The following is a 12,146-nucleotide window of genomic DNA, read 5'->3' as shown; positions in this document are numbered from 1 at the left end:
AGATCCTGCTAAGATTGCACTTATCGCTGTATTTAGGAGTTCCACGTCTGTACCTTCACCTCAGGGGTGTAAATTATTCAAGGACGCTTGGATTCAGTCACATTCTGCCAATCAGGGAAATTAAGGTGATGTGTCCTGAACAAGCAGTCATTGTGATGTCAGTTTGTTCCTAATTACATCGTCCCTTAACATGGTCATGTGCTTTAAACTGATGAATGAATGGTCAAATAATTGTTTGAAGGTCTGTCAGAGTGACCAGACAGTTTGTCCTGCAATCTTAGTAAGTCTTCCCTTGCTTTCTGTTTAGGTTGACATGGTTTTTTTAGACATTTGATTGACATTTGCTCACCATCCAAATCCAAACCCGTATGACTTTCTTTCTTCAGTGGCACACAAAAGAAGATATTAGGCAATATGTTCGTCTTAATCATCATTCACTTTCATTGGAAAGTGAACAGGAGACTTGTTCTAAGATCTCGTGCTCTTTTTTTACAGCAACAGCTCTTATAAAAAGTGTGACCACTGAAAGTGGAACTAATCTAAAGGAACAGTCTCATTATTGAAGTAAAAACAGTTGTCCGGACCAAATCTTAAGAATGACTCGACTAGAATCTGCTCTCCAGCGGTCAGAAAGCCGCTCTGTGACAGAAATACAGAGCAGAAGAGGAAGTGTCAGCCAACACACAGGTGAGACTTAAAACTACAGTAATGTGCAAATGCGTGGGTTTCACTTTTTGGAGTCTTTGCAGTCAATCATTGATCAATTTTCACCTTCCCAAATTTATGAGACATAATTGTTTTAAAATGGTATTTTATGAATAAATCTATGTGTAATCATTTAGATTTGATTACATCAGATGACAATCAGGCCTGGCTCCAGCTCTAAGATGTAAGGTGGGCCATAGGACCCGCTGGGTGGGTCAAACAGTTGGAGGGGTGGGTGTAGGTGTAGTTCTCAAGGTGGGCCAAGTTCATGATTGGGTGGCCCAGGCCCACCTGTGGAGCCGGGCCTGATGACAATTATCTATATCCGTATTGTTTTGCCCGTGTTGGCCTTTTCAATAAATAAAATGTAATCATTTAAAATTCTGATTATGAATTTTTGTGCATTCACTTAAAACAATATTTCAGTCTGTTTTTAAGATTTAAGCATTTCAACTGTATGACAAATTTCCATCAAATTAAATTGAGTAATTTTCAGATAGTCTACATTATTATAAATTGAGCAGAAGCGTTTAAATAAATATTCCGTGTTCAAAAAAGGCTGAGCTGAATTGACAGCGTAAGTAGCATAAAGTTGATTACCACAGAAAATATTTTCGACTTGTCCCTTGTTTATTTAACCCTTTAAGCTCGACCGGTGGGCATGTGAGAAAAAATATATAAAAATATTAAAAACTATAGTCTTGACCAACACAAAATTGGTATTTTCAATATAGGCATTATGACCACAACTGAACAAGTGCTTTGAAATTTGCAGACAAATCAGAAGTGTTCCGTTTTGATCATTTATTAAAAAATTTTGCACTGTGCATTTTATTGTAATTGGTAAAAACATCAGACTCATCAGATAGCCATGTGTCATATGTTGTTGGAAAGCTCTCAAAGAGTAGAATACGACCAGCCTATTTGTTACAAAAATATAGCGAGCAATCAGGGTTGGGAGTGTTACTTTTGAAATGTATTCCACTACAGATTACAGAACACATGCTGTAAAATGTAATTTGTAACTTATTCCGTTAGATTACTCAAGGTCAGTAACGTATTCTAAATACTTTGGATTACTTCTTCAGCACTGGTAGATTTTTTCACTTGTTTTGACTATAAAAACTCTGTCAGTACAGTAAGACAAAATACACGTTAAAAATACATTCTCTGAAAAAACTAAATATCTTATGCAGTGTTGTTTCTAAAACAAGATAAATCAAATTGATCTTGTTTTAAGGATTTTTAGATATTTTTACAGGAAAACAATACAAAAATTATTATCAACAATATGATTTTTGCCCTAATATCAAATGTCTTACTAGAAAAAATAAATTATGATCTAACGTGAATTTTCTTGATAAAAAAATATGATTGTGCCTGGTAAAATGTGAATGTAAAATTACTATAAATAGCATTTTAGCTTAGAGTAAAGCTGACAATTTACACAAGGTTTATTTCTATTTCTTCTGCTCCAAACTTACTTCAAACTTACTTCTCTGTCTGCTCGTATGAATGTAACACATCATAAGAAAGTGTTTCACCGCTGTTCAAATGCACTTTGGATCGCATCATTTATGTATTTATATGTATAAATGTTTTCCATCTGAAAGGACTAAATATTAAATGAAACAAATGACAATAAAATGCAAAGTAATCTCTTCAGTAATCAAAATACTTTTTGAATGTAACTGTATTCTAATTACCAATGATTTAAATTGTAACTGTAGTGGAATACAGTTACTTATATTTTGTATTTTAAAAACATAATCCCATTACATGTATTTCGTTACTCCCCAGCCCTGCAAGTAATAGCTAAGTATATGTCTTCAGCATACATAGATAGTCCTCCATATTTGGGCAGAGAGTCATGGGATCAATCACTGTAATTACATATGACCACCAGGAGATGGCACCAAGAACATGACACATCTCAATGATTACTCAAATGGCACAGAATGAAACTCATTCTGTGAAATCTCATTACTAAAATAATGTCTCTATGCTATGCAAACCTTTAGTCATTGTTGTATTTGCATGTGTAATTAGTTCTTATGTACAATTATTATGTTTTATTTGTTTGGAGAGGCTTTTGGTCACTTGGAGACATTTTTGTAAAATAGGATAAATTATTTTTGTAATGCTATAACTTTTTATTGCTTTGTCATATCAACACAAAATTTTACTCAGTCACAGGTGACATGATTAGGAGTTTTTTGGAGCCAATTTATTTATACCCTGAGGTATGTAATGTCAAATCAGTAAAATAAGAAAAAAAGTAAATTTTTGGATCAAGTTTTATTTTTATTTTTATTTTATTTTTTGGTTTTTCAGGTTTTTGGTTTAGTTAAAGATTACTCAATACAGTCTGATAAAAATTGGTCATACAATTGAATAGCGAATATCTTAAAAATAGACGCAGTCTGTGAATTAAAATATTTTTCTCAGCCCTCCATTATTTGAATTGAGTGGTGTGTTAAAAAATGCTTTTAAATTATCTGTGTCTTCCACAAACAGAAACTAAAAGAGAAGTGGAACAAAATGGCGGTCGTGCTATTTTTAAGAGAGCCAGTCGCTTCCTCTCAAGAGACAGGGAAGTGGAAGGCGGCAGTCCAGCCTCTCCTGTGCGGCACTACGAAAGAGGCCACCCCCTTCCAGCCAACCACAGTCCAGAACGCAAAGCCACCATCCCCTTCCGAAACCGTGACCTGGGCCTACCGTCCATCAGGAGGCGCTCTGACAATCTTAGCGATGAGGCGATAAGTGGTCTCTCTCCCCAACGATACATGCCCTATTCAAATTTCAGACGTGGCGACAGCCAATCTCGTGCAAGCCCTCGCTCTGGGAGTCCAAGATCTATGAACGTCTCACCACATAGGCGAGCAGAATCTCGAAGTTCATCCCATCACCAAGGTTCTACCACGCATGGTCACCGAACATCTCACACTTCCTCCAAACATGCCTCTGGGAAATGTACACCATCGCGAAGACGAGATTCTGTCGTCTCGCGCACCGCCTCTCCCTTGAGAAGCTCTGGGACGAACAAATATGCTGATTTGTTTAGCCCCTCCCACAAAAGAAGCCCCTCCCAGAGTTCTTACGGGCATAGTTTAGATTCCGAAAAGCTGTATAGGAATCTCAAATCGATTGCCAGTTCGGCTGAGTCAGATGCTTCAGACGACAGGCATTGCTGGTCGAAACAGTTGAATTCTGACATGGAAATAGATGGCAATTATAATGAACGAAATCATAGTAGTCATAACAGTGGACGAAACAGTAGAAAAAGTGGCCACAATACTGGCTGCAAAAGTCGTGATTACTCCCCGACTGGAGGCTACTATGACGACAACCATGTCTCGCATAAAACAAGTCACGTCAGTCGGAATAGTGGTCGAAACAGTCGCAACAGTAGAAATGCTGGTTGTAGCACTGGCTATAACAGCACTGGTGTCTCGACCCCTTATCGAGATTATAATAACCATGGTCACAGCACTCCTAGAAACCATTTGAATCATAAATCTGACCGAGATGGTGCATTATCAGACGCCTCACCCAAACAGTCCAGATCTGATTCCCATCAATCTCAAAGCTCCACCCACTACCCTCTAAGCCCCATCTCTCAAAAACAATTAGATCCCAGCGATTTCGCCAAATCCCAAGCTTTAGATGCTGAGATGAACAAGCCAGTCACTGATAGGAGCGGAAGCAGCATCAGGCGGGGCTTGGAGGCAATAATTCTGTCAGAGAACCCCAGATCCGAGAGCCAACCAGCAGTGCCAGAGATGACCATAGAGGACTATGTGATAATAGCGGATATTCCCCGCTCTAAACTGTATCCTGAAGAAGAAGAAACAATTGTAGTGAGAAGGAGACCGCAGAGCCAAAGCCCACGCCGAGACAATCAGCACAGGTCAGAAGAAAGCACCCAAAATTATTTTATTTAAAAATATTATGTGAGTCAAATGAGTTTTATTCATTGCATGTTTAAATAACTTCAAACTGTTTCATCAAAGCCAGCTAGTGATAGCATAAAGACACTGAATTACATAACTCTGGATGTTAAAATATAGTGATACCCTTTAATGACTCAATCAGACTGATTCATAAATCTTTGGTAGATCACCCAACTGTAAGGGATGGGTTAAAGAGCCCATGTTATGCTTACTTACAGGTTCATCATTTTATTTTGGGTGTGTACTAGAATAAGTTTACATGCTTTAATGTTCAAAAAACACATAATTTTTGTCATATTGTACATTGCTGCAGCACCTCTTTTCACCCTCTCTCTGAAATGCTCTGTCGTAGCTCCTGTCTCTTTAAAGCCCCCCTTTCCGAAAAGCCCAGTCTGCTCTGATTGGTCAGCTGGCCCAGTCTGTTGTGATTGGTCAGCTGGCCCAGTCTGTTGTGATTGGTCAACTGCTTAGAGCATGTGTCGGAAATGTAACGCCTCTTACCATAACCGAAGTAGCCTTTAGATGGGCATTATGCAAATGTGTTATAGTGACGTAGCTAAGTCATGGAAGTAATAGCTGGACTGCCCAATTCCCACTACTTAGTAGGTCCTTGTGGTGGCGTGGTTACTCACCTCAATCCGGGTGGCAGAGGACAAAGTTGCCTCCGCTTTTGAGACTGTCAATCCCCACATCTTATCACGTGGCTCACTTTGCATGACACCGCGGAGACTCACGGCATGTGGAGGCTCATGCTACTCTCCACGATCCACGCACAACTTACCACGTGCCCCATTGAGAGCGAGAGCCACTAATCGTGACCACGAGGAGGTTACCCCATGTGACTCTACCCACCCTTGCAACCGGGCCAATTTGGTTGCTTAGGAAACCTGGCTGGAGTCACTCAGCACACCCTGGATTCTAACTTGCGACTCCAGGGGTGATAGTCAGCGTCAATACTCACTGATCTACCCAGGCACCTTAATAATAGGGCCTCTTTAAGGCTCGGGTATATTTCGTTTTCCTGCGTGCAGTTCCATCTTGCACAAGGTCGAGCACTCAAAAGTATACAATTTTGACTGCGAGCACATACAGACAGTACAGTCAACGGCAGGCGCCGTTTGCTAAGGACTGTCCACGTGTCTAGAAAAACTGGGCTGCACATGACACAGTCCGCCATATTGTCCTGATGATGAAATTTGCATCATGCATACTGTGTGCGAGACGTTTTGGCACATTGAATCCGAAGTACTTTGGCCATAAGGGATGACTTTGTTCAGGAGTAAAACTGATATGGGAACATTGTTGGCAAAATGGGAATAATTAGCCTCGTCAATGTTGTTGCACCCTTCTGACAAAAAAGGGGCCGTTCAGACTTAACGCATTATTGGGCTAAAAAAGCTAGACGGACCCTAAAAAACTCTTCGCCATTTGTTCTGAAATGGTTTGGCTTCAGGACACAAATTTCACGTTGGATATCAAGTGGCAACCCAACATAGAAGCAAAACTGTCCTTAAAAAGTAAAATTCTGACATTTTTAAGAACAGATCTAAAACCCATTTTTGGGTTATGACCCACCAGTTGTGAACTGATGCTCTACGGTCATTACTGGCACCTTACTTTATTTTTTATCACTATTATTATTTATTTTTCTTTCTTGTTCTTGCCACTGCTTTCATTGTGTTTATTAATGCATTGGCAATATTGTATCTAAAACAATCATGCCACTTAAGAACTTTGAAATTGAGAGCGAAAGAGAGTCTGACAGTACCATGTCAGTACAATGCATTTCCTTTTTGTGGTTAAAGCTACAGGGATGTGAAATATGGTTGTGAGCTTGAGGTTTCAGAGGAGCGAGGCAGAGGAAGAGAAAGAGAGCGAGGAAGAGACCGCCGAGAGAAAGAACGCAGACGTCCAGACAAAGAGATGGGAGGACAATCAAAAACCAACAGCACTGCATCGGGACAATCACAGGTGCCCAAGTTTACAAAGTTTGTCACGCTTCTTCCTCTTCACGTTGTCACCAATGTTTAGTTATTTCCTAGCAAGTAGTTACTGTATTACTACTCTAAAATTGTAATCAGATTACTAAGTTTACTGATTACTTCATTGAAAAAAGTAATCATATTACTAATTACTTTTAAGTTACTTTCTAAAATACTTTTCACAGAAAAGTTTTTGTTTTTCCACTCAATAAATTGAAAATAAGTTCTATTTTCCTCCTTTTTCATTGATTTGTTAGGGGGTGCATGCCCATCAGCTGTCCCAGAGATGCAAACAGAGTTACATATTAACGTAATTCTTTTTTAAAAATCTATTCTACATATATAGTATATTATTTTAGAGGTATGTGTATGGGTAGTCTGATTACAATAATTTGAAATGTAATGCATTACAATGCCTTTTTGTACTATTAGGGTCGTGTCTAGAAGGTAACCTCCCGGTTACCTAAAGTCTCGCAAGAGCCGCATCCGACGTCTACACACTGTTTATTTGGAGTCCTACAAAAACCCTACACTTAAATCTAACTCTAACCATAATGGGATAGTTCACCCAAAAATGAAAATTCTCTCATCATTTACTCACCCTCATGCCATCCCAGATGTGTATGACTTTCTTTCTCCTACTGAATACAAATGAAGATTTCTAGAAGAATATTTCAGCTCTGTTGGTCCATACAATGCAAGTGAATGGTGACCAAAATTTTGAAGCTCCAAAAAGCACATAAAGGCAGCATAAAAATAATCTATAAAACTCCAGTGGTTTAATCCATGTCTTCAGAAGTGATATGATAGCTGTGGGTGAGAAACAGATCAATATTTAAGCCCTTTTTTACTATAAATCTCCACTTTTACTTTCACATTCTTCTTCTTTTGTTTTTGCCGATTCACATACTTTGTGCATATCACCACCTACTGGGCAGGGAGGAGAGTTTATAGTAAAAAAGGACTTAAATAGAGCTGTTCAGCCATGACGTCAATTTGTAGGCGAACCCGGAAGTCTAATTCTCAATGGGTTCCCTCTGGATTTTCCTATGGGATTTTATAATGGGGTTTTTGGACATACACTATATTGCCAAAAGTATTCGCTCACCTGCCTTTAGACGCATATGAACTTAAGTGACATCACATTCTTAATCCATAGGGTTTAATATGACGTTGGCCCACCCTTTGCAGCTATAACAGCTTCAACTATTCTGGGAAGGCTTTCCACAAGGTTTAGGAGTGTGTTTATGGGAATTTTTGACCATTCTTCCAGAAGCACATTTGTGAGGTCAGACACTGATGTTGGACGAGAAGGCCTGGCTCACAGTCTTTGCTCAAATTCATCCCAAAGGTGCTCTATCGGGTTGAGGTCAGGACTCTGTGCAGGCCAGTCAAGTTCTTCCACACCAAACTCGCTCATCCATGTCTTTATGGACCTTGCTTTGTGCACTAGTGCGCAGTCATGTTGGAACAGGAAGGGGCCATCCCCAAACTGTTCCCACAAAGTTGGGAGCATGGAATTGTCCAAAATCTCTTGGTATGCTGAAGCATTCAGAGTTCCTTTCACTGGAACTAAGGGGCCAATCCCAGCTCCTGAAAAACAACCCCACACCATAATACCCCCTCCACCAAACTTCACAGTTGGCACAATGCAGTCAGACAAGTACCGTTCTCCTGGCAACCGCCAAACCCAGACTCGTCCATCAGATTGCCAGATGGAGAAGCATGATTCGTCACTCCAGAGAACACGTCACCACTGCTCTAGAGTCCAGTGGCGGCGTGCTTTACACCACTGCATCCGACGCTTTGCATTGCACTTGGTGATGTATGGCTTGGATGCAGCTGCTCGGCCATGGAAACCCATTCCATGAAGCTCTCTACGCACTGTTCTTGAGCTAATCTGAAGGCCACATGAACTTTGGAGGTCTGTAGCGATTGACTCTGCAGAAAGTTGGCGACCTCTGCGCACTATGCGCCTCAGCATCCGCTGACCCCGCTCTGTCATTTTACGTGGCCTACCACTTCATGGCTGAGTTGCTGTCATTCCCAATCACTTCCACTTTGTTATAATACCACTGACAGTTGACTGTGGAATATTTAGTAGTGAGGAAATTTCACGACTGGACTTGTTGCACAGGTGGCATCCTATCACAGTACCACGCTGGAATTCACTGAGCTCCTGAGAGCGGCCCATTCTTTCACAAATGTTTGTAGAAGCAGTCTGCATGCCTAGGTGCTTCATTTTATACACCTGTGGCCATGGAAGTGATTGGAACACCTGAATTCAATTATTTGGATGGGTGAGCGAATACTTTTGGCAATATAGTGTATGAGTAAAATAAGGTCTGTGGTAAACATTACTTGACGATACATGGACGTTTTGTTCTACAACATAAATAACACACAGTCATACCTCAAACATGAATTTTGAAGCCGCTGTGCATTTAAAAAAAAAGTACATCATTCAATACGGCTTCAAAATTCCCATTTGAGGTATGACTGTGTGTAATTTATGTTGTAGAACAAAAGGTCCATGTATCGTCAAAGAATGTAACTATAGATGTAACAAGGAACTATACATTCTCCTCCCTACCCAGTAGGCGGTGATATGCACAAAGAATGTGAATCGCCAAAAACAAAAGAAGAAGAATGTGAAAGTAAAAGTGGAGATTTATAGAAAAAAGGGCTTAAATATTGTTCTGTTTCTCACCCACACCTATCATATCACTTTAGAAGACATGGATTAATCCACTGGAGTTGTATGGATTACTTTTATGCTGCCTTTATGTGCTTTTTTGACCTTCAGAGTTCTGGCACCCATTCACTTGCATTGTGAGGACCTACAGAGCTGAAATATTCTTCTAAAAATCTTAATTTGTGTTCTGCAGAAGAAAGAAAGTCATACACATCTGGGATGGCATGAGGATGAGTAAATGATGAGAGAATTTTAATTTTTGGGTGAACTATTCCTTTAACCCGACCACTTAGTTACAGTGAATGAGACTCTCACAAGACTTAGGCAGCAGGGGTGTTGCATAAATACACAGACCACTCATATACTTTAGCAACCTCATAGAAAACCACCCTAGCATTGTGGCAGTGACTTTTGCATGGGCAATCAAATCTATTGCATTTATTACCATTGTATAGAGATTATGTTAATGAGAATTTGCTGAACTAGCATCTCTCCCCACATTTTCTCAGAGGTCCAGTAACCTCCATGAAAAGAGTAGGACTATAGATGGAGGACTCAAAGGTCCAGCACAGCCTACTAAACTTACCATTACTCATTAAACACTTACCACAGGTTTACCACCGCTGAGGTATCTGGTTTCTTGTTCAGGGGCAGGTGTCTACATCTTCTGAACAGACGAAAACGCACTTTTGAGCTTGTAGATAGAAAGTACATTCTGTATAGCGCTAGATATGTATGTTTTAGTGTATTTATGAGAGGATTTTATTCTGCTTCGTGTTGCTTGCTCATTTACTGAATTTTAATGCAACTGATTCGGTTTCATTACAGCTTGACTCTCTGAACTATAAAAAGGGATGGATGGATATGCTGGATGAAGATGAAGAGGTAAGGAGTTTCAATTAGTATTATTATTATACATGCATATATTATGCTCAACTTTAAATGGAGCGCTAGAATAAAGTATCTTTCTTGTAATTGTGATATAGACAAAAAGTTCATATAAAGCAGGTTAATAAAAAGTTTTTATTTGCTTGTATCTATTGCATTTTTTGTTAAAGTGTAATAGATAACTATAATATGCTTTATGTTCCTCAATACTAGTGGAGGAAGTATTGGTTTGTGATCACTGACTCAGGATTGAGATACTATAGAGACTCAGAGGCTGAAGAGGTGAGCTTAAAGGGATAGGTGAAGTCCCGATGAGGCATGACTTTCTTATGCGGAACCAGATTTATAGTGAATAAGGGCCTAAATTGTGGTTTGTTTCTCACCCCAAATGGTCCTATTGCTTCCGAAGACATGGATTAAACCACTTGAGTGTTTATGTCCTTTTTGGAGCCCATTGACTTGCATTGTAAGGACAAAAACACATCACACATCCTTCAGAATATCTCCGTTTGTGTTCCGCATAAGAAAGAAAGTCATACGAGTTTTAGATGGCATGAAGGGTGAGTAAATGATGAGAAAATTATCATTTTTGAGTGAACTAACCCTTTAACATGACAATAATCAACATACACACATGATTAAATTATTAGGATATTTCATATGTCATTACTTTGCTACTTCTTTATAAATTTCATATAATACATTGAAAAAATTATTTTGTGGTGAAGTAAATTTAATAATTAATTAAGTCACTGTTTGCAAATTTATTTACATTATTTTTATTGTTAATATTGTTGTTACATATACTAACTTCTTGTTTTGTGAAGTCTGAAGTTCATTTTCTACTCAATATTAACTGTTAATGATAAAAAATACAAATAAAAGATCTGTTGATTGTTCCGTCATCGTAAAAATTTATTAATCCTTGTGCGACCTTCGGGACATTTTTGTCTTTCTCATTTTTGTTTTTTCGATTATTTTGGCTGTGTTAATGCCAACGGCATACATTTTGGCAAAGGTGTGTATTTTGGGGGGAATTTTGATATTTCAACCTCATTTCCTATAATACATCTGTGTACACAAAATAGTTACACTCAGGACCTTCAGGACAAAAATGTCCCCATTGAAACCCATTAAAACTGCAATATTTGATCCCAGTGCCATTAAAGCATAAAATCATGAATTATATGATATTATGCTTTCATTCCAGAGCCCTGATTCAAAATTTACATTTTTAATATTTTCCACCAGATGGCACCATTTTTCTCATGTTTAGTCTATGGAGCAAATACAAGCTTTTCCCCTATTTTCTGTTTGCTGTATTATAGAGCACTGCAGGCCAATTGAATAAATGATGCAGATAAAATTGTGTGAGTTTGTTGCTATGGATGTCAGAGTGTGATTTGCATGTGTGTATTGAGAAATGTGTGTGTGTGTGTGTGTGTGTGTGTGTGTGTGTGTGTGTGTGTGTGTGTGTGTGTGTGTGTGTGTGTGTAAATAACAACAGTTGCATTATATAAACAAACTGGCATTTAAAGGGGTAAAATCCTGAAAATTAATGAATATTTGGTAGTTATGATCAGGACTGATGTTGGTCAAAAAAATCTAAGTCATTGAAAGTGGAAAATAATATTAATATATAACATTATTATGGCGGTTTTTTGACGAGGACATTTTTGTCCTTTTTGACGCACAAGGATTAAAATAATATGCACATCAGATTTGTAAGTAAAAGTTACTGTTTAACTGAAATGTTTAAGTTTAATGAACTCACTCACTTTAATCAATATTATGTCATGAAGCAGATTTTACTTAATTTTATACAATTAAAATGAACTTGCATAAACTTGAATAATGAACTAACAATTAAGTGAATCTTACTAGTCTTTGCAGTGTATATAATGGTGTATATAAAGAATTAAT

At 38.5% G+C, this 12,146-nt stretch overlaps 1 protein-coding gene across 4 annotated transcripts in view; it reads left to right on the top strand.

The window, feature by feature from the left end:
* Positions 1–12,146, top strand: part of LOC127443602 (filaggrin-like) — a 51,078-nt gene that overhangs the window by 585 nt on the left and 38,347 nt on the right. For 3 of the 4 annotated variants that reach the window (XR_007897679.1, XM_051702276.1, XM_051702275.1), the window contains exons 2-6: positions 496–687; positions 3,223–4,615; positions 6,464–6,629; positions 10,164–10,220; positions 10,437–10,505. Coding sequence is in view for 3 of the 4 variants with exons in the window: in XM_051702276.1 (XP_051558236.1) it covers positions 597–687; positions 3,223–4,615; positions 6,464–6,629; positions 10,164–10,220; positions 10,437–10,505 (1,776 nt within the window). In the remaining variant the exon portion in view is untranslated. The remainder of the gene's footprint in view (positions 1–495; positions 688–3,222; positions 4,616–6,463; positions 6,630–10,163; positions 10,221–10,436; positions 10,506–12,146) is intronic. The other variant, XM_051702277.1, reaches the window with a different exon arrangement.

The sequence above is a fragment of the Myxocyprinus asiaticus genome, chromosome 7, assembly GCF_019703515.2.
Source record: "Myxocyprinus asiaticus isolate MX2 ecotype Aquarium Trade chromosome 7, UBuf_Myxa_2, whole genome shotgun sequence".
Lineage (NCBI taxonomy): Eukaryota > Metazoa > Chordata > Actinopteri > Cypriniformes > Catostomidae > Myxocyprinus > Myxocyprinus asiaticus.
Note: the sequence above shows the minus strand (reverse complement) of the source record. Positions and strands in the feature narration are given on the sequence as shown.